Below are 24,098 nucleotides of genomic sequence, written 5' to 3' on the forward strand. Positions count from 1 at the left end.
ATGTTACTATATATAGAAAACCCTAAAAGGTCCACACAGAAACTACTAGAGCTGATTGAAGAATTCAGCAAGGTAGCAGGTTACAAAATTAACGTTCAAAAATCAGTTGCATTTCTTTACACTAACGATGAATCAACAGAAAAAGAAAATAAAGAAACAATCCCCTTTAAAATAGCACCCAAAGTCATAAAATATCTGGGAATAAATCTAACCAAGGAGGTGAAAGAATTATACACAGAAAACTATAAACCATTGATGAGGGAAATTAAAGAAGACTTTAAAAAATGGAAAGATATCCCATGCTCTTGGATTGGAAGAATCAATATTGTTAAAATGGTCACACTGCCCAAGGCAATCTACAGATTTAATGCAATCCCTATCAAATTACCCAGGACATATTTCACAGAACTAGAACAAATCATAATAAAATTTATATGGAACCATTCAAAGACCTAGAATTGCCAAAGCATTACTGAAGAGAAAGAAAGAGGCTGGAGGAATAACTCTCCCAGACTTCAGACAATACTATAGAGCTACAGTCTTCAAGACAGCATGGTATTGGTACAAAAACAGACATATAGACCAATGGAACAGAATAGAGAGCCCAGAAATGAACCCACAAACTTTGGTCAACTAATCTTCAACAAAGGAGGCAAGAATATACAATGCAATAAAGACAGTCTCTTCAGCAAATGGTGTTGGGAAAACTGGACAGCAGCATGTAAAGCAGTGAAGCTAGAACACTCCCTTACACCATATACAAAAATCAACTCAAAATGGATCAAAGACTTAAACATAAGACAAGATACAATAAACCTCCTAGAGGAAAACAGGCAAAACATTATCTGACATACATTTCAAAAATTTTCTCCTAGAAGAAGTAAAAGCAAGAATAAACAAATGGGACCTAATGAAACTTACAAGCTTCTGCACAGCAAAGGAAACCATAAGTAAAACAAGAAGACAACCTACGGAATAGTAAGAGTCTTAAGCTGGGCCAGTTCTTTAAAGTGTTTTAGCTGCACCCTATATTTTTAGAAGCAGGGAAATATTACAGCTTCATGAGTAACTTTATCTTTGATGCTTTTAAAAATTTTTTTATAAAACAAAACTGAATGTTTCCATGCCAGTGTTCCATGCCAGATGATTATTGCCAATTATCCATATTGCTAAGGACGTTATTTTACCATATTCAACCAGAATTTTTTATGCCGTTTCCTACTTTTTGAGGATTTTCAGATATAATATACACTTTTAGAAAAATGCCTACAGTGCTTTGCAAAGGTATAATTACATCAAGGACTTCATAAAAGCCTGATGAAATTTTTGCGATGTAATTCTCTCTAGTTTGTTTCATAATGTATAATACTTTATTTGGTATATGTTTTAAAGTAACCAAAACAGCTGTGGGAAAACAGTAAATAAATCTTCGCCTAAACTGTTCTGATAATCATAATTTCAATTTAAATCAATGTAAATTTTCAGTATTAAGTAATTTGAAGATGGAATTTTAAATAATTGAAGATACAGAGCTTTATGATAAGTGAGACAGAGGAACCAGGTTCACTCACAAGAACTGGGTAAATTTAAGATACAAAAGGGCTTAGAAATCTTTCTTCCTGGCCTCCTGGTTATTTGAAAGGCATTTAGAGTGATTTTTTTTTTCATGCTTAGGAGGATATTGTAAAGAAAATGAGATTATGGCTAAGGGGGAGGCTTAAAACTTTCAAGAAACTCATATCTATAATATATATGTATTATGTGTATATATACATTATATATATGTATTATAAAACATAAAGCTTGGTAAAACTTTGTTTACTTAGACAATGATACGTTTCGAACATGCTTGCTGAGAAAGAAAACAAAAACAAAACTGTATAATTATCGCATCCATTGGGAGTGTTCCCAAGCAGTGCTAAGAGAGAATTATTAGAAACTGTGTATATGTTGTAATTAAGATTGCAGAGCCAGGCCACAATTTTAAAAACTGGCCTTACCACTTATTAACTGTGTGGGAGCAATAGTATACCTAACCATATTAAGACTACCATCTAAGAACAATCAACCCCCAAAACTAGTGACTTACACAACAAACCTTACTTCTTATTCATACAAAGCTTACTCTAGGTTCCCACAGACCTCCAGGGCAGCCATGATCCTTCCGTTGGCCCAACATTCCAGGCTGCTTGAACCTTTTTTTTTTTTTAATTGAAGTACATTCAGTTACAATGTGTCAATTTCTGGTGTAGAGCACAATATCCTAGTCATGCATATACATACATATATTCATTTTAATATTATTTTTCATTAAAGGTTATTACAAAATATTGAATATAGTTCCCTGTGCTATACAGAAGAAATTTGTTGTTTTTTAAATCTATTTTTATATATAGTGGCTGACACTTGTAAATCTCAAACTCCCAAATTTATCCCTTCCCATCCCCTTTCCCCCATAACCATAAGATTGTTTCTATGTCTGCAAGTCTGTTTCTGTTTTGTAGATGAGTTCATAGTGTCCTTTTTTTTCTTTTTTTTTTTTTAGATTCCACACATGAGTGATGTCATATGTTACTTTTCTTTCTCTTTCTGGCTTACTTCACTTAGAATGATGATCTCTAGGTCTATCCATGCTGCTGCAAATGGCATTATTTTATTCTTTTTTTTAATAGCTGGATAATATTCCATTGTATAAATATACCACAACTTCTTTATCCAGTCATCTGTTGATGGACATTTAGGTTGCTTCCATGTCTTGGCTATTGTATATAGTGCTGCTATGAACATTGGGGTACATGTATCTTTTCAAATTAGAGTTTCCTCTGGATGTATACCCAGGAGTGGGATTGATGGATCATATGGTAAGTCTATTTTTATTTTTTTGAGGAGTCTCCATACTGTTTTCCATAATGGCTGCACCAAACTACATTCCCACCACAGGCTGCTTGAATCTTATACCATCTTCATATTGATAAGGACCTTCATACCATCAGAGCAGGGAAAGAGAAAGCCTGAAGAATCCAAGCATCAGCTCCTACAACCTCCACTTTTTATTTGATGACAATATTGATTATTTTGAAGTAGACAGAAAAGAAAATTAATACAAAGTTAACATGAACAATTTAAAAATTGTATCATCCAATTTTAGAACTTGAAAGGGCCTAAAACTAATCTAGTCAAGCCCCCTTGTTTTACAGATATGGAAACAGACACCCAGAGAAAGTATAAAAATTTTTGTCCAAGGATACATAGCCAGGAATAGCAGAGTCTGAAGTAAAATTCAGATTTCTCTCCTAGTTCTCTACTGGCTGTAATTGTACCAACAACCTTTGGAAATGTGCTAACACCCTTGCCTCTTCTGTCATATCCTAGGGACTGTGGTTAGGTATCCTGTCCCTTTTCCAAATTTATATTTAATGGAAAACCCAGAAACTATGATAATCCTTGAAGGAATGTCCCCAGACCTCAAATAGTACTGCAATAGCTATTATTAAGTTCTATTCATTGTATTTTAACAATGTGATAGTTATTGTCCCACCTAATTGAAAATCCAGGATTAAATACCATACTGAAGAATTAACCCAGACCCTTCTTACACTACTCTGCAAGGTCTGTCATTATCTGTAGGGAGAGCTAGAGTGCTGAGTTAGGTGTCACAGGTGCTTTTGTTTCCATTTGCTGAGTGAAAGGGAAATCAAACATGTCAAGATCAGTGAAGCGCCTCCTGTGTTTATTGAAGGGTATGGCTGGCAGTGACTAATACAATCACTTTCTACTTGAACAGATTAAGGTTCAAATTGTAGCCTCGGTTATCTCTAAAATGAAAGGAATGATTAGAATTCTGTTCCATGCATTTAGATCATTACCATGTGAGCTTTCTTCTTTCCCTTCCGCTGCTTTCCTTCAGACCCAGGACTGTGTGTGGAGAGGCCCTCAGGTCATGAAGCTGAGCTGAGGAGGAATACTGCCCTAAAGCATCCTGGGAAATGCTAGACCTGGACTACTGATGTCAGTTACTTCTTTGCTAAGCCAAACTGACAATTCTTAAAATGAGTTCAGGGATTAAATCATCGTACAAAATACCCAAGTACTCTAGCTAAAAATGTTTTTTTTTTTTTGGTGAGGTAACCCTATATAATGTCATCTGACTTTAACAACTAGAAATATTATTTATTCGAATGGCAGCTTGCTTACTTTATGACATCAACAGAAAATAGCTACCTACCTAAAGCTAGAGTGGCTCCACCCAAAGATTCTGCAAAATCTTGTTTAGTGTAATGAGGACCATAATAACATTCTTATTATTAAGTACAACATGTATTTTAAAAAACAAAGCTGGTACCTCCTATTCACTTAAAAATGACATTGGTAATATTCTTCCTCCAATGGATTATGAATCAGAGAGGTCTAGATAAGAATAAAAACAGCCCGTTAGTGGAGAAGAGTGGACCTCTTGAAGATGCTAATTATCATTCACATCAAGCCTGGGCAAGTATCTGGGCTAGTTTTATATGTCAAAACCAAAGGGGAAGGCTTAGCAAAGACATTGTCTCTTGCTTCGAATAAGGCAGGCTGAGAAGAAATACATCATTTCGCTCATACACTGAACTCCCCTCCCTTTTGTTCCTGCTCCTCTCCTGCTTGGAGCTGACTCCTCCTTCCTGCAGCTCAGAGGATCACAGGCTGATTGAAGAACACAGCAGTTCAGATGGGGAGCTGTGCTCAGTGTCTGTCTCTCTCTCCCTCTCTCTTTCATTCTCTCTCTCTCTCTGATCCGGCAAAGCTGAAGACTACCTGATAATTTCTCTGCCTTTGAATTCAGCTCTGGAACCAAATGCATCATTTTACTGCTCTTAAAAATTGAACAGAGTTTGATTACCTCAAGCTACCAGCCGCTTTGCTCCATTAGAAGGACCCAAAAGGACCCAGACATCATTATTTTTCAATCTACTTGAGCAGCTTTTGCTTTCATGCCTGAAACTTGATAGTTTCAGGAGGAAGTTTTTGTTTGTTTGTTCTTAATTGGAATGTTGAAAACTTTCTTATTGATGCTCTAAGTGGAACCCAATTTTAAAATATGAGTTGAGTCTGATTTAAAGGAGACTTGTCTGACCATTTTCTGCTGGACTGATGGGGGAACATCTTGAGGGAAACTTGGTAGGAGAAAATGAGATCTGATTTGCAACTAACAGCCATGCTTAATTTTGAGAATATTTACAGATTCATTGAAAAAGAAATTAAATATTGACCAAGGACAATGTCTGTATTTCTCAGTAATTTATCAACAAATGACTCTAGCCTGTGGAAAGAAAGTCATAATTCGACGGACCTTTTAAATCCGCCAGGAACCGTGAATATCTATCTTTTTTGCCTGACATGCTTAATGACTGTTGCAGCCCTGGCCGGCAGCATTTATTCACTAGTTTCCCTACTGAAAATGCAGAACAGAACTGTTGTGTCCATGCTGGTGGCTTCCTGGTCCGGGGATGATCTCATGAGCGTCTTGTCGGTGACCATCTTCATCTTTTTGCAGTGGCCAAACGAGGTCCCTGACTACTTCCAGTCTCTGTGCACCACCTCTGCCTTACTATATTTATGCCAGGGCCTCTCGAGCAACTTGAAGGCGACTCTCGTGGTCTCCTACAACTTTTACACAATGCACAGGGCTGTAGGGAGCCAGGCAACCTCCAGAAGATCCGGCCAGGTGCTCGGCGTGGCGTTGACAGTGTGGGCAGCCAGTCTGCTGCTCTCCGCGCTCCCGCTGTGCGGCTGGGGCGCCTTCGTGCGCACGCCCTGGGGCTGCCTGGCCGACTGCTCCAGCTCCTACGTGCTGCTGCTCTTCGCTGTGTACACTTCGGCCTTCGGACTCCTCGCCGGCCTCTCCGTCCCGCTCACTCACCAGTTGCTGTGTTCGGAGGAGCCGCCGAGACTTCACGCCAACTATCAGGAAATTTCCCGTGCAGCTTCCACTCCAGGGACCCCTCCAACTGGAGGAAGAGTGCTTTCCCTGTCCCTAGATGACGCTCCGGGCCCCGCCCTGCGGTGCTCTGGGGGATGCTCCCCGACATCAGACACCGTGTTTGGACCAGGTCTGCCTGCGAGGACCCGGCTGGGGCAGGAGCCCGGGAGCGGTGCTGCCGCTGTGGCTGGAGCCTGCAGGCGTGAAAAACGGGGGACTCTCTATGGCACCAGGAGCTTCACCGTGAGCGTAGCGCAGAAGCGCTTCTCTTTGATCCTTGCTCTGACAAAAGTCATCCTTTGGCTGCCCATGATGGTAAAACTGCGGTTGCTCACGGGTGCGCGGGTGTGTGTGCAAGACATACGTATGAGTGCATTTGGGGACCAGCATCTCCGGTTTGGAGGGTAACCCAGAGACGCGCAGTTAAGTCCGCTTCCAAATGTGTCTCGCTTGGTTTTAGAGAAGCGCTTGGAGGAAGGCAGTTCACGGGTTGGACTAGTAGCCGTGAAGCCTTTACTTATGGTTTCAAAATTAGGGAGGAGGGCGGGGAGCGCTTTCAAGTAAGGGAGACTTCGTTTTCCTAGATCTGTCGTGGTCAAGGGTGTTCTGTCTGGGAGTATTCAGAAAGAGAGGTAGTAAGAAGGTTGGCTGGTTTGTTTTTCCCCAACCTCGTCGTGCCCTTCTCTCTGCTCCATTCCTGCCTCGTAAGGACGCCGCCTATCCCCAGCAGGGAGAGAGGTGAGGGGACAAAACAGGCTTTTTTTCAAGCCTCCAGGAGGAAGCCCAGCTGAGAGGCAAATGGGTGGCACCCTGCTGTGACAAGTTTGGCTTGGCTGAAGTGAGGGGCCAAAGATACGACAAAGGCCACCCGGAGTGCCCAGTGCAGATTTCTTGCCTGTTTTCCGGGGTACCATTGCTCACATTGTGAACTATGTTTCCTTGATGGAGACTTGAGCTGGCAGCTGGCACAGACCAAGCACTCAAGAGTGGAAACCGTCAAAGCCCTGCGTAGTCTGGAGCAGCGGGCTTCCTCCCAAGGGATCCCAGTAGTTCACCACCAAAACCAGGAATGCCAGTCCAGGAGCAGAGCTTCTGGCTCTCAGGCAGGAAAGGGGCGTGGAGAAGGGAGGTGGACAGCATGCTTGGGGGAAGGCTTGGCACAGTGGAAAATGTTGTCTTGGGATAAGATTGAAGCTCTGTACTTTTGCAGATCCACATGGTGGTCCAGCACATCCTGGGGTTTCAGAGCCTTCCCTTCGAGACATTCAGCTTTCTCCTAACCCTACTGGCCACCACTGTAACTCCAGTGTTTGTCTTGTCCAAACGCTGGACACACTTGCCCTGTGGCTGCATCATCAACTGCAAGCAGAGCAAATACACGGTGGCATCTGACGGGAAAAAACGTGAGTCCTAGGCAGTGAGGTGGCTGGGACCAGTACACATACAGTCCAATACAGAAAGGTGGTCTATTGAGAAAGTTGCCTGGGTAGTGAATCAAGAGTCCAAGGACAAATGAAATGGTAAATAAAGGGAATAAATTATAATGTGAAACAATTATTAGCACAATATTGGGGTAATTTTTAAACGAGGCAGGTTGAAAACAACTCTATGAAGTGCCTGTGCATCGCATAGTTATGTTAGGTAAGAAAAGGAGAGAATTCATTCAACACAGCATAAAGTCAGCAGAGGCCCTTAGATGTTATGTCCTCCACAGCCCTTAAACCAGAATGGAAAGTAACCCCCCTCCAAGTCCACATATGAGAAGCCAGCATCTTTGAAAAGTTAAGAACTCATTATATTATAGCCTATTGTTATTTAGTGAAACAGTAAAGAAAAGCATTTTCATTATTTTGCTGCTTGTATTCTTCCAGGGTTTTGGAAAGTTTAAAGTAAGCAATAGGAGTGGCCAAAAAAAAGTTCCAAAACAATTTCAAGTGTATGCCTTTGCTTTTAGAAAATATCTACATATACACACAAACCAACAACCTCCAAAACACCTTTAGTTTCAAGAAAAGACGAAAGTGGCAGAGTTTGTTAGTGCATGTTCATCTCTGAATCTAGCCATGCCATGGGGGAAAAAAAGCAAAACACCTATGTTCTAAAGCGTATACCTAGAACAGGAGTGGGGTCAAATATAAAACTCATTGGAGTGTAATTGTTTCTGTATGGAGACAGGAAAAGTTGAGGAATACCCTGTATATTTTGACTCTGCCAGGAAGGAAAAGGATATATTTTTTCTGTCATTCCAGACAAAAGATAGAATGTTCTACCCTTTAATAAATCCAAGATTGCATTATTGTATGCTGAATTGACTGCTCCATTAATTGTCTTTTTCTCAGAATATGCAAGGGTATTATTCTTTAACAGAAAAGAAGGAGTAAATAAAAACAGTTCATCTCAGAATATTTGAGGGCTGTAAAAACTGGCAAATATTAAAGTATATTCTGTAATCAATTCTTCAACAAGGTGATTATAATAAATATTAATTAGTCATGAACTGGTTCTTTTCCATGTATTGATGACACTTAATGTCCAGATATTTTTCAAGTGACCAGATTCTTTTTAGTGTTAAGGATGCCATAAAGTTTTACTGTTAATAGATGCCAAGTTTATCTATGCCTTTAAAACAAAACAACCATGGAGCTTACAATAAGTATGTGCTTCTAGAGACTAATAACCAGAGCAACAGTGACACAGAAAATTAATAATAAATCTTTTTGAGACACATTAAAGAAATAGAATATATAAAAATCACCTACAAGCCTGAAAGTTCTACCATTCTATCAAATGTTAATAATTGTCACTAAATTAATGAACCAGCACCATCTTATAATATTTAAGATTGTAAGAGATACAAGGAGAGTTTAGGGCAGTCTTTTTTTTTTTTTTATTGTAGTGTAGTCAGTTCACAATCTTATGTCAATTTCTGGTGTACAGCATAATGTTTCAGTCATATATATACACACATATATTTGTTTTCATGTTCTTTTACATTATAGGTTACTGCAAGGTATTGAATATAGTTCCCTGTGCAGTCATTTTTAAGAACTAAAGGGCACCTGTGTGAGAGCTGAAAACAAAGCAATGCAACGGCTCTATCACTGTCATAGGAAGCATTCTATCTTGTGCTGCACAAGGTGGAAGAACCTACAGCAGGCCAGCAGAATCAACAATCGCAGTAATATCTCATGTTTGAAATTAGAACCATGCGTTTCAAGATCATAATATTTTTCCTCTAAAATTACCATTGCCATTATTTGTATTTACTTTACAATTCCAGGGAAGGTGCTGAACTGTAAGCTCAGAAAGGCATGGCTTCAAAAATAAAATATTGTGAGGAACATTAGTTTAAAATGGCTCCATTCTCTTTTGATACCAGGCTGTGCCACAGGGAAATTCTAAGGATAAGAATGATGTGTTTTCACCGTGTGAGGACCCACCATATATTTTCCTATTGCTAGGATGACACAAAAACAGAATTTTGAGGGGGAGGGTATAGCTTAGTGGTAGAGTGCCTGCCTAGCATGCATGAGATCCTGGGTTCAATCCCCAGTACCCCCATTAAAAAATAAACAAATCTAATTACCCCCGTAAAAGTAATAAAAACCTAAAAAACAGAATTTTGAAACCCCAAAGATGGTTCATCTTCAGGTGGGCAGGTACTGATCCATTATGGTACTTTGATTCTTTGGAAGTATGGCTCCAGTTTCATATTTAAGCTTTTTCTCTCTAACAAACTAATATTTCCCCCTTTTACATTCTTCTTCAGGGAACTCCAGAAGCAAGGAAGGGAAAATCATTTTTTCATAACTCATATTTACCACAGGTTCTTTTTGTTGATGAAGACGTAATTCTGTATCTCATCTTCATTGTATGGAAACCAAGACATGCAACCAGAAAATGAATGTCACTAATGAAAAATAATTTGCAGAAATAATGATATTCTCCTGTTTCCAACAATAATCTGTATTACTAGTGTCTCAAAACAAAAATGGTTTTAAAAAAGATGGTTTTACACAGAGGCCTCAAGTAGCAAACATGGATTGGATGTGGCTTTCAAGCCCATTTTGTTTGCATGACATGATGCTTTCTTTTTCAATTAAATAAACAGTTAAAATATGTTCTATAAAAATGAGATTTTCAGATTTAATTTTTTGACAAAATCAGAGAATCAGATGTCATGGTACTCTGAAGAATTATGTATATTTATAAGCTGATATAATTACTTATGTCTAAAATTGTCATTAGCAAGATGTGATTAAAGGCAAAAGACTAGAGCTAATTCATGTTTCTTCCAGAGTTTTGCTTTTCAGAACAGATATAAAATTTTATTTATTTTTCATAAGTGTAGAATAGACTTCAAAGGTTCCTGACGCTATCCTAATGGTCTCTAAGTTTCTTGTAAGTTATTAGTCAAATATTTTCAGCTCTGTTATGTTGTTATAACCTGTTATCTTCATTAGTTAGTCAGAATTTACCTCCAGTGTTAAGGGAAAGTCATTAACAAGAAATGTTTCTATTGGTTTCACAATTAATGCACTTCCTCTAATTTTTAGCACATCCAGGACATTCTACTTCCATAAGCACATTTCTCTCATGAGTCTGATTAGCAATAAAGCAATTTCACATAGACGTTAGTAGCTTCAATTCTTGAGTCAGTTAGCTTTAAATTCAAATCTGTTTACCAGGTAAGTAATCTTAGGTAGGTTTCTTCTATCAGACTCAGTTTTCTCAAGTACAAAATAGAACCCATATGCCTTTTATTATGCAGGGTTGTTGTGTTAAATGACATAACCTATGTGCGTACCTGACCAAGGAATGCTCCAGTCTCCTACTGTATCTATAGCAATTCCACTCCCTTCTCATAGCCTACCTCTGACTGCCTCTTGCACCTGGTAACATGGAGACAGGTTCTCACTGACACATTCTGCTCAATCCTTCAAAAATCTGATTCATTTTTGCTTTATGTATTTCATAGTTATAATCAATTTTATCATATTGTATGACATCATATAATATGATAAAATTAGGATTTTTATGACAGGTTTTGTTTACTTCCTATCCTTGAATTGACCACTTGTCACTTTATATCTTTCTTTTTTAGCAGAAAAGGGGAACCCATCAATAATGAAAACACTCCTTCAGCTTTCACACTATTAAAGTAAATTAAAAATCCTAATTTAACTTAACTGGACTACCTTATTAGAAAAAGTGTGGTACTATAAAAGAGACAGTGTATAAAACATTAATATCTGTTTCTACTTTTCCATTTTCTTTGCATATACATTTTTGTTTGTATCCTGGCTCAAACAATGAATATTTTGACTCAAATAATGAATGACATCTATTAATTCTATCTTTCAGTCAGAATTGGTTTGTAAATTTTCAGTTCTGAGAAAATTTTGGTAGTAGAATCAGCATGTGAATAACACTAGGATTATATTATAAAATGAATCAAATTTTACCTGTTGTTCTCATAGAAATTTTAGTTTATAATACATTTTTCCACCAAGGATAGCTAAATGTGTGCTATGAAACACAGAGCTACCCAAGTAAAAAAAGTTTTTGAAATGAGCCATGTTTGAAAGATGAAAACCAAAACATGTATTGCATTTTGTCTAATAGCTTCATTTTTAATACACAAAAATTATCTAGTATTTAATGACATTTACACACAGTTGTATCACTTCTTTCACATTCTCACTTGTTATCCTACTAAGACTTTATACCATATACACCAAATAATAGTGCAATGTGTTGGATACCATCATAGTTCACCTGATTTAAACCATAGAAAGTTTTATGCATTCCTGCTACACTCATTTTGTAATTAATCAGGTTTATAGACATGTTGTAAAGTGCTTCAGTTCACAGAAACATGAATCTATACACTCTTTTTTACAATTCATTACAAATTGATTCAGCAATATACATGTTATTTTTGAAGTTTTAAAACTGTATTGCAGCAATGTCTAATTTTTAATGTTTGCATTTATAAGCATATAAATGTCAGGAATGATAAACATCAAAATATTTAAAGCAGTTATATCTTGTTGGCATTGTCAGCTGAATAGCTCATATAATATTAAGAGCTTCTTAATAATTAATTTCTGGCAAAATAAAATTTATAAACAATGTATTTTATCCCCAAATAAAGAAATGTACAGATAATTGGTAAACTGAAGGAGCTTAAACTAAAACCGAATATACATGAGACTTTTCTAATTTAGGGTTAAATTTTTCTTACAAAAATTTCTTTAAAGACATCAAAGTCTTGGGGTTGTATGTATTTCAAACCCTTCATTGTGTAAGTTAGGCCCAGAGTGATGAGATGGCTTGAATTCATGAGGCATAATTGCTTTGTATAATTGACAAGAAGTAAATAAAGATAGTTTTAAAATTTATACTAATCAAATTGAATGTACCTTCCTATTTTTATCAACTTTGTATATCCAACTGCTGTTTATATTTACCTTTCTAACCTTGGAATTTTGCTTTTGTTTTCATATAGCCAAAAGAAGATGCTTTGAATTCAATCTATCATTCCAACAAAGTTATGGAATTTATAAAATAGGACGTGAAGATTACTATGAGGATGATGAAAATTCTATATCCTATCACAACCTCATGAACTATGAGTGCAAAACTTCAAAAGACTCTCAGAAAGACACTCATAATATCTTCAATGCCATTAAAGTGGAAGTCAGCACCACAACCTCTCTGGACAGCTCCACACTAAAAGGCATCAACAAATGCACAAACACTGATATTACAAATGCTAAACAGGATTTCCACAATGAAAAGAGTGTTGATCCACTGCTTTCTGAAAAAACAGAAGGTGATATTAAATATGAAGAAACCACCTTTTTAGAAGGGCCGGAAAGAAGACTGTCTCACGAAGAGAGTCAGAAACCAGACCTTTCAGACTGGGAATGGTGTAGGAGTAAATCAGAAAGAACCCCTCGTCAGGTACAGTAAAGGTTGTTCTGCCTGTAAAATTAAAAGTGAGACCAAATATGACAGCATGAAAAAAAAATTATCAGTTGCTTATTTCATTCAGTCAAGTCCAAGGTTGTTTCCACTTATCTCAATTACTTTCCATAATATTAAATTTTATTTCAGTGTCCTTGAAGGACTTCTGAATTTTTTAAATTAGTTATACTTTCATTCATTCAAAAATCTATATATTTTGGGATTGGCAGAGTTACATAGGCTCTTTCAGAAGGGTACAGCATTCTATTTTAACCTCAAGTAATCTGTGTAAATTCAGACTAGACTCTCAGAACTTATTTCAAGTTAATTAACTTGTAGGTTTTATTTTTTTCTTTGCCTGAAAAATATTCCACAGTCCTCAAAAGATGTTTGAGGGCAAATATTTATACAACTAGTGGTGAAGAGGTAGTCCTGTTGCAACTATAATGGAGAGCTTGCCTATTTGTCTTGCTGGAACTAGTCTCTCTGTTACCCAGCAAGGAAAAAAAGATGTGTTCTAGAATACACTCAAGTGAAGCTTTGCAAAATCCCTGCTAAATGTTCTGTCCTTTTAAGGGTGGAAGAATGGTTTTATAATGTTTTATGTAAGTGAAAGCACTTGCACTTTAATCTCACCCCTTTCTTTCCTAGATTCCAGCCTGCCTAGAATGATGACAGGTACTTCTTATTTTATTGAAACTGTAGTGTGATATTGATATAAGATTCTTCTTTCCTCCAGACTCATATCTAATAATTAGTTGCTCTTGCTTTTCACACTATTGATTTACTAGCAAGAAAAGCCTTTTCCTACATAATTTAATGGAAATCAAAGTCCACTTGCACCTAGCTTCTAGAATCAAAAATATAATTCTACAAATATCTGCTAGTAACAATGCATTCATTGATCAAAAGTATGACCATATAACACTATGAATATGAGCAGAATAATCTGAGATTTGCTTTGTTCTCCTCAGTTAATTAAAACTGTTAGTTTTATTTTGATATTACTGGTTTTAAAAGTTGGGTAATAAAACAAAGTATATTACTAAAATAATTATTCATAGTGTTTAGTGATGAAGCATTTCAGAAAAATCACTAAATAGTGATTTTTTAAAAATAGTGATTTTAAAAAATTCGAACAATGTGGTGCCCCAGCTTAGATGGGAATCCCTACAATATCATTATCAGTTTGTTCCTGAATAATCTAAACCTCCTGGTTTTCTTGCACTTAAAAATTAAGCAGTCTATCTTGAGTCTTGCTCATGGTTTTTTGTTTTACTATTTTGTCACAAAAGAATGTTTTTCTAACACAATATATTGTTTAGTTTTGCTTATTTTGAGCTTCTGGAGATGGTATCATTTCTGGGACTTGCTTTTTTCCCACTCAACATTACTTTAAATGACTTAATTTTCTAGTGCATTTTGTCAAAACATTGGGAATTACCATTTGAATGATCACAACTTTATAGCTCTTCCTCAAAAATTTTTGTTATAGTTTAGAGAGTATGATCAATTAACTCCATTAATATTAATACTGTTCCTGCAAAGAACAAGGAATTCAGGAAACTAATCTAAAATGATGGTTGTGAAAAAAATGATTAGTGGTAAAATAGATAATATAATATTCAGGAAAGGTAAAATTTATATTTTCAGAAACTAATTGAAATTAAATGAAATACCATCATAAATTTAAACATAAAAACAACAGTAAGAAATCGTTAACCCATGGGCTATTATTGGTATGACGTTCTCTTAGCAAAATCGCCTATGGACTTTAAGATTAACATTATAACCAAAATACATTTAGGCTCGAAAAGCTTATGAGCATTTTTCCTATGACCAAAGGCTGGTTTTTTAACTCTTGCCCTGCTCTTCATCAGCAGATATTTGATGGGAGTAGATGGTAACTTTGAAAGCATGTTCATTTTATCCTTTTCTTCCAAGTTCCTTCCTTGCTCTGAAAGCAAGGTTAACTTAGGTATCTTATAGTGATACATTCAACTGTGGTAGACACTGCAGTGGCTCTATGAAAGCACTGTCTCTTTAATTTCTATGGTTGTACTTTCAAATACTTAGGCTCAATTTATCAACTCATATGTAATGGTACTACTTTAAATAGTGTGTGTTCTCTGTTCTTGAGCTTTTAAAAAAGCAGATTTGAGTTAAAATATATTTAATGAGTTCTACTGTGTTACTACAATACACATTGCTTAATTGTTTTTTAGAGTTTATGTGAGTAAACAAATTCTCAGTATATCTTTTTGGAAATCCTGATAGGAATCAGAGTGTCAGGTCAAGGTTAAATTATAAAGAAAATGGTAGTAGAATGGCTTCAGTAGGTTTAAGTATGATCCAATGAAATTTATCAGAGGTTGAGTGTTTGTAAGACTGAAATTCAGTGTTACACTTAGCCACACAATCACTTCTTCTTGGACCCCTAGAAAGTAGAATGTTCCCCCCCCAAAAAAAAAGTTAGAAATGTAAGAGTTCTTCAATTACAGAGTTTTAATGTTGCCATGGTATGAGTGTTCCTCACATGAAGCAGTGATTTTCCAGAACCCCGAAGTTTTGTCTTCTTTAGGAAATTGTACTTATAAAATGATTTAGTGGCTTGTAGGTAATTACTCTAATTTTCTCTTTTAGTATTAAGCTCATTAAATTACCCACTGATTCCATTTCCTTTTCTTTTAATGTGTTGTCTTAGAGCTCTCGATAGTCACTTATTTATTACTGTAAATCTGAAACAAAGTTATGTTGTCATTATGCCACTCAGTCCCATTTATAATCCTATCATCATATTATTTGAAAGATGAAAAGTCCTCCAATATCCCAGTAGAATATAGAAAAACAGATTCTGAAACTATCCTTCTCAAATGAGAGTCAAAGTAGAAGAAAGTGATAGATTTTGCATTATTTTCTTTTTTGTTGTTGTTTTTGTATATTTTATATTGAAGAATAGTTGATTTACAATGCTGTGTTAATTTCTGGTGTACAGCATAGTGATTCAGTTATACATATATATATATTCCTTTTCATATTCTTTTTCATTATAGACAATGACAAGGTCTTGAATACAGTTCTCTGTACTATCCAGTAGGACCTTGTTGTTTACCTATTTTACATAAAGTAATCAGCATCTGCAAATCCTGAACTCCCAATCTATTCCTCCCCACCCCTTTCACCACCAACCCCGTAATCATACATTTATTTTCTGAGAATCTGTCTCTGTTCTGTAAATAAGTTCATTTGTGTCCTTTTTATTTTCTTTTTTCGATTCCACATATGAGTGATATCATATGGTATTTTTCTTTCTCTTTCTGGCCTACTTGAAAGTGATAGCTTTTGAATTAGCTGCACAAACCACTCAGTATAAGAATAGGTAAACCAGTAAGAACTAGCTTTAAGTCACCTGAGAATCAAAGAAATTTTATTTTTATTTTAAGGAAAATGTTTTAGCTACTTAAAAATAGCTTTACAAATCAAAATTATGTTGTTTGCTCACAGAATTCAGCAGCAACATTGGTTTCTATAATCTTGTTAAAAATTATTTCTTTAAATCATTTTCATAGAAAACTATAGAAATCAAATGTCAATCTAGACTATTTTGAGTTCTTTAGTTTGAGCTTCTCAAACTTTAATGTGTACAAATAAGTCAAATGGGGATATTATCAAAATGTAGATTGTGACTGAGTGGATCTGAGGTGGGACCCAAGATTCTGCATTTCTAACAAACCCCTAGATGACTCTGGTGCAGCATCGAGTTCCATCTGAGACCTACAGAATCAGTAATGTGCATCTCAACCAACCCCACTTAAATTAAGTACTTCTTTTTAAGTATTACTTTTTAAAATGTAAGAAGTACTGCTTTAGCATCTAACCACTAGGAGATGGAGACTAGTTTAAAGAGCAGGGCAAAATTAATTATTTCCATTTAATATATATGCCCCATAAAGAACACACATACCTCTTTCCTCTCTCCCTGAAAGAGTGCACCTTCTCTTTTCATTTAAAAAAATAAACTGTTAAAAATTTAAGTCTGGCATGAGATGTTAGTGTTTCCTATGACATTGTCAGCTTGATAATTGCAAATGCTTAAACCTGCTCTCTGAGTAATTTTTGACATTGTTAACTGAAGTGACATAGGAGAAAAACTCACTTTTCATCTCCTATTTGCAGCCTTAAGGCAAAGAGGTAGCCTCATCCTAACACAAAATGACTGTCTAGATATTTTATATTTAGCTACATCCATTTGTTTGGAGTGGATAGTTCATTACTCACTATTCAGAGACCTAAGAAATTGTTACATTTCTGTCTTTTAAAAAACATTTATAATCTTTATTGTTTTATGATTGTAAGGCAATATAATTATTGTAGAAAATTTAGAAATTGCTGATAAGTGAAGAAAAAACACCCACTTGCAACCACACATTGTTAACCACTGTTTACATTTTATCATATAAAACTTTAGGCTCTTTCCTAAGCATATATTTTCACTTTTGACAAAAATGAGATCATATTGCAAGCACTGTTTTGAAATCTGCTTTTCTCCACTTAAGAGTATAATTTTCACCTGATTTAAATTGTTTGATCCATTTGTGTAATTATCTGGTATAGTTTAGGATGGCTATGTAGAGTGTGGCTTAAAACTCATTTACGGATGTAAAGTTGTTCTCAAGTATTTAAATTCTTGAAAGTTCAGACTAAGGGAATTTTATTGTAAACTAATTTGAATATTTTGTAACACATTTTGTAATCCTCACAGCACATGTTATTTGCTGAAATGAAGTAAAACTGAGCTTTTGAACTGTTCACTCGCCACGGATTCAAGGGGATTAGCATTGGATCAAAGCTTGTGTAGAATCCTATAATTCACTCTTTAAGATAAGGATTCTGTCAGTTTTCTCCAAAAAGCTTCGTGGTTTAAGGCGGCTTTAAGGGCTATGTATTGGAACCGCCTAGTTATGGCTTTAATCTCTTCTACAACTCCTACTGAGTGTTATCCCTTACTTGAAATCAGCTAGCTGGAAACTTACTACACTTTTACAATTTTTACTGTGAACTAATTTTAGAGTTACAGAAGAGTTTTAAAAATAGTATGTGGAGTTCTAATATATCCTCCATCCAGCCTTCACTAATGTTAACATGTTACATGATGATAATAGGAAACTAATAATTAACTTGTAAACCTTATTTCAGTTTTGCCAGTTGTCCTGCTGATGTCCTCTTTCTGGTCCAGAATCTAATCCCCGATCCCATACTGTTTTTGTTGACATGTCTCCTCAGACTCTTCCAATCTATAGCAGTTCCACAGTCTTTCTGTGTCTTACATGACTGGCACTTTTGAAGACAGTCAGCCAGTTTGTTTTGCTTGTTTCTAGTATATCCTTCAGTTTGTAATTGTCATATATTTTCTGTTGATTAAATTGAAATTAGGCATTTTTGACAAGAATAACACAGAAGTGATGTTTGCCCTTCCCAGCACATCATAGCAAGTGGTACGTGATGTTGATCTGTCTTACGATGGTAATGTAAACTTTGATCACTTGGTAAAGATGATGTCTGCCAGATTTCTCTATCAACAGTTACTATTTTTTCCTTTGTAATTTATAAGTATCTTGTAGGGAGATATTTTGAGGCTATGCAAATATTCTGTTTCCTATCATACTTTTTTGCCCACTAATTTTATCATTAATTGATGAATCTTGCCTGCAGCAATTATTTTGTGAAGGTGATTTTCCATTTCTATAATTCCTTCTGTGTTTATTATTGGAATTCTCCTATAAGAAAAAGTTCTCTCTTCTGTTTACCTGTTTATTTATATCAGTGTGAGATCATAAATATTTATTTGAATCTATAGGTTATAAGCCATACTATTTTTATTTTATTACTTCAGTTACCTTAAATCTGGCCATTGGGAGCCTCTTCAGATTGATGCCTTTATCCATTCAACAATCCAGCCTCATCTTTTTTAGCATTTCCTTACTTTTTAGCAGTACAAGATATTCCACCCTCATCTTGTATTTCCCCTGATCCATCCCTAGAATCAATCATCTTCCTAAGCAGCTGTGGTTTCTTTTATTGGAGAATAGGATTTAGAAACCAATATTCAGGTACTAGGTACATGATTGCTACTGAGGTGTCTTGTTTCTAGACCCCATCATTGGACAGATCTAGGAAATACATATATGTATGCTCATGTATACATCTGTCACTTTCTCTGTATGAATCATTTAAAACCATGAGTTTATACTGAAACCTTCAAGTCTAATCAAATACTTCAGGATTCATTCATGCCCTTCCCTTTTTTTTACTTGTTACTTCTTCTGACAGTGAGAAAACTGGTTCTCATTCTCTACAAATATATGTACTTATCTGCTCAATCCTGGTATACATATAAAGTAGTTCTAGCATTGCTAACCCACAACACTGTGGGAAAGAATACTAACTAAAATATAGTAGTTATGTATAGTTCTTTTTATCTTTAACTTTATCATTTATAGTCACAATACAACCTTCCACATTTAGTTAGGTTAGTTATTTTCATTTCTATTCCCTTCATTTTGTATTACATTTTGAGTTCCTCTCACATGCTTTTTCATTTTGATTATTTATGTTTAAATATGTGAAATATGATCATGCTTCCAAGAGTCAGAACTACAGAAAAGTATATTTTCCTCCCTCATTCCTTTTTTCCTGTTCCCATTTTCCCATTCTTACTACCCTGTTCTCACCTATCCCCTGTAAGTAGCCAACCTTGTAGTGTCTGGTTTAATCTTACTGTATTTCTTTTTGCACAATGAGTAGATACATGCATATCTTCTTATATCTTCTTCTTCCTTACATATACTCTTTGACATTTTGCTTTTTTCACTAAATAATATATCCTAGAAGTCACTCTATATCAGCTCATAGAGATCTTTCTCATTCTTTTTATAGCTGCACAATAACCCATAGTGTGAATACTATTGTTAATTCAACCACTCTTATATAGACCTTTAAATTATTTCTAATATTTTGCAATTAAAAACATTATTGCAGTGAATAACCTTATGCATATATATTTTCATGTTGTTGGAAGTACATTTTTAGGATAAATTCCTAGAATTAGAATTTCTGGGTCAAAAATGTAATTTTGTGAAAAATAGTCATAACAGTTTGCACTGCCTCCAGCAATGTATAATAGAAGATTCTTTTCCCTCCCACCTCAGTAATAAAATATATTATCATGCTTTTTAATTTTCACCAGTCTGATAAAAGAGAATTGCTATCTGAGGATTGTTTTAAATTATATTTATGTAATTATAAGTGAGTATGAATAATTTTCATTTGTTTAAGGGCCTTACCTCTTTATTTTTTGTAAATTGTCTATTTTTATCTTTTTCCCATTTTTCTATAGTGTTTTTGTCCCTTTATTCTTCAATTTTTAAAAGTTCTTTATCTATTAGGAAAAATAGATCTCTGTGGTATATATTGCAAATATTTTTCCCAGTTTGTCATTTGTCTTTTAACTTTATGTGTAATATTTTTTGGCAAGCACAGTTTTAAAAATTGTTTATAGTAAAATCTATCAATCTTTTATTTACTTGCCTCTGGATTTTGAGTCACAGTTGGAAAGTCAGCTTTAAATGGAGTTCACCCAAGTCTTCTTCTAGTACTTGTATGGTTTCAATTTTTACATTTAGATTCCCAGATCCATTTGGAATTTATTTTTGTATTTGGTGTAAGATATGAATATAATTTTATCTTTTTCCAAAAGTTTATGTATTATTTTTTAAAAGAATTCTTTATAAGTCAATTATTACCCTCAGTGTTTTGAGATATAATTTTTATCTTATGCTAAATTTCCATATTTACCTGGGTCTGTGTCTGGATTTTCTGTTCTTTTCCACTATTTGTCTATTCATGCACTGGTATCTCACTACATTAATTAGAGAGGCTAGTATATTATCATGAATTTTAATATCTGATAGTCCCAGTCTCCCCACTCCCCGTATTTTTTTTTTCTTTTTCAGGATTTTTCTTGCTATTCTTGCATGTTTGCTTTTCCATCTCCAATTTGTTTTCAACTTGTCTAACTCTGTAAAAAAAAATCTTTATCAAGATTGTGTTAAGTTTATGTTAGTATGTTAGTTCAGCAAGAACTGACATCTTTGTAATGTTAATTTGTCCTATCCACAAACAGGGGGTGTCTTCCCATTTGTTCTAGCCTATTCTTGTACCTTTCTCCTGAAAGATTTTTTTAAAAATTTCCCTATAAGCTTTACACATTATTAGGTTTATTCCTGAGTATTTGATCTTTATTGTTTTCATTGTAAATGAGGTTTTTCTCTACCATCATGTCCTCTTACTGGTTATTGTTTGTATATATTAAAGATACTGATTTCTGCCTATTAATACTATATCTGCTACACTACTGAACTATTTTATTATTTAAATAAAACCATTGATTATCATTAATTATCTAGGGCTTCCTAGATATACTATCAGATCAGCAACAAATAGAGGTAGTTTTGCCTCTTTATCAATTCTTATGCCTCTGTTTAATTTCTTCTTTCTGCTTGCATTGGCCAATACCTCCAGGACAGTGTTGAATAGTGGAAGAGACAGGGCAATCTTGCTTTGTTCTTATCTTACTGAAAAGTTTCTGATGCTTTCCCATTAAGGAAAATGCTGGTTCTCACTCTCACTACTTTATAAAAGCAGCTAATTTAATCTTTTGATGATGATGATTATGATGATGACTATAATATCTAATACTTATAGAGCACTTGCTACGTGTCACACATAGTACGTATCATTGCTCACTTAGTATTCACAAGGACTATCTAGTAGATATTATTACCCAGTTTTACAGATGAAAAAAAAATGAAGAACAGAGAAATGAAGCCTAAAGTCTATTAGAGCCTGGGAGCAAACTCAGGCCATCAGACTCCAGAGACAGTCCACATATTCACCACCATAACTGCTTCAGAGAGACTGTTTTGATGGTTATCAAATCATTTCTTCCACTATATTGTAATCTATTCTCCTCACACAGGCAGATTAATATCACCTGGGGAATCTTTAAAACTGCCTTAACCCACTCACAGCAATTCTGATTTAATTGGTTTGGAGTTAAGATTCGGGTATCAATGTTTTGTAAAACTTTCTGTGTGTGGACATTTGCAAAACACATCATCAACAAAGATCTTATACTTAAAATATGAAATTTATAAAGAACACCAATGAATCAATAAGAAAATGACAGACAGCCAAATAGTATATGAGCAAAGGTTTAAACGGGTACTTTACATAAGAGAAAATCCAAATAGCCATAAACATATATAAAGGTATACCACATCATTAAGAATATGGAAATCTTTTTAAAAATAGCAATCAGAGACCACTGCACACCCACAGGAACAGCTAAAATTAAAAAAATCTGACAATGCCAAGAATTGAGGGGAATATAGAACAATAGTAACTCTATATGAGTAATTGCCGGTGGAGTAAGCTGTTAAAACCACTTTAAAAACAGCTTGGCAGTAGCTAAAAAAGTTAAATATTTGCGTGCCTTAGGCCCCAGCAATGCCATTCTTGGATATACACCCTAGAATTGCACTGTCCAATACAGTAGTCACTAGTTGCATGTAGCTATTTAAATCTAAATTAAGTTCTAAATTTTTTAAATTTAAAATTCAGTTCCTCAGTTGCACTACCCATTCAAAGTGCTCAATATCCAGATTTTACTAGTGGCTACCATATTAGACAGTACAAATATCAAAGATTTCCATCACTGTGGTGCTATTGAACAGTGCTATCCTAGAACATGTTTATATTCCTGGAGCTCTTTTTGTAATAGCACCAGTATTTAGGGATACACCAAAAGTCCATCAACATTAGAATGATAAATAAATTGCTGAATATTTTTACAATAAAATACCACAATCAGAGTGTATTTTTCATGAAGCCAAAGACGCTTAAACTTCAGGCACTTTGCTTGCCCTGATCTCTTCCTAGGCTGGGAGGAGCCCTAGCAATGTACTCATATGGACATATGTTTTTTATAAAATTAACGAACACAAGACTTTTCTGTCCTTTTTCTTAACGAACACAAATAATATAAGCTTCAAGCCCCTCAAAAACTTTTTAAATCCCTAACCAAGAAAAAGAAAATGCAATTTAACATATTAGAGCTGCATAAAATGTGAATGAGTTTTGCAAATATAATGAAAGAAATATAACAGAAAATGAGAACACACTCAATGATTGCATTTAATAAAGCTTGAAAGCAGATACAACTAAATTAAATGGTTTAGGGTTACATACAAAAATGGTTTGCCATTTTTACTAAAGATACATACAAACTCTTCCTCCCAAAGAAGAGTTGGGAGGTGATTATCACAGAAGTCTGAGCAGTGTTTGTCTTTAGAAAGAGGGTAAGCATCAAAGTACACACGGGGTCCCCTTGGGTGCTGGAAATGTTCATTTCTGATCTTAGGGAGTGATTATGCTCTTTTATACTCTCTGTTTATTCTTCATGCTGTCTTGAACATGTGCTACATTTCACAATTTTAAAGAAGTTAAAAGTAAGTAAAGTTTGTCTAGATGATTCTGATGAGCACCCATTGCCTGAGGCCTCTCCTCACACCCTGCTTCTGCCTCTTGGGCACACCCAGAACCATTCTGTTACGTCTCCCACTTGCTGTTAAGCTAATGAAATGTGGTTATCCAGTTCTTCACATTGCCATCCTTCCTTATCTATGCTTTCCCCGTGATAAATTAATTTACAGTAGCTCATAGCCCTTTAATCATGTAAAGCCTAGAATCAAACAGACGTTCAAGTTGTCCTTTCTTCTTCACTCTATGAATATACTTCTCTCTCTTTTTTTTAATGCTGATTCTTTTTTCCTTTAATTATTCAGCTTATTATTTATTTACTTATTTATTTTGGCAGGGGAGAGGTAATTACATTTACTTATCTTTAGAGGAGACACTGGGGATTGAACCCAGGACCTTGTGCATGCTAAGCATGTGCTCTACCACTTGCACTATAGCCTCCCCCATGAGTACACTTCACTTAATGCATCTGAAGGTTACTCACTGACTCAGCAGCCATATCACCCTGCTCTGATTTTAACATCAGCTGACACCCTTAAGCCCTTTCTGCTCATGCTGCTGCTTAGCC

At 35.3% G+C, this 24,098-nt stretch overlaps 1 protein-coding gene across 1 annotated transcript in view; it reads left to right on the top strand.

Annotated features, from left to right (window-relative positions):
• Positions 1-5,199: 5,199 nt before the first annotated feature.
• The window catches only part of GPR149 (G protein-coupled receptor 149), a 63,004-nt gene continuing 44,105 nt past the window's right edge, over positions 5,200-24,098 (top strand). Inside the window, exons 1-3 of the mRNA XM_006185678.3 lie at positions 5,200-6,274; positions 7,170-7,362; positions 12,471-12,928. Coding sequence (XP_006185740.2) covers positions 5,258-6,274; positions 7,170-7,362; positions 12,471-12,928 — 1,668 coding nt within the window. The 5' untranslated portion in view covers positions 5,200-5,257. The remainder of the gene's footprint in view (positions 6,275-7,169; positions 7,363-12,470; positions 12,929-24,098) is intronic.

The sequence above is a fragment of the Camelus ferus genome, chromosome 1 (assembly GCF_009834535.1).
Source record: "Camelus ferus isolate YT-003-E chromosome 1, BCGSAC_Cfer_1.0, whole genome shotgun sequence".
Classification (NCBI taxonomy): domain Eukaryota; kingdom Metazoa; phylum Chordata; class Mammalia; order Artiodactyla; family Camelidae; genus Camelus; species Camelus ferus.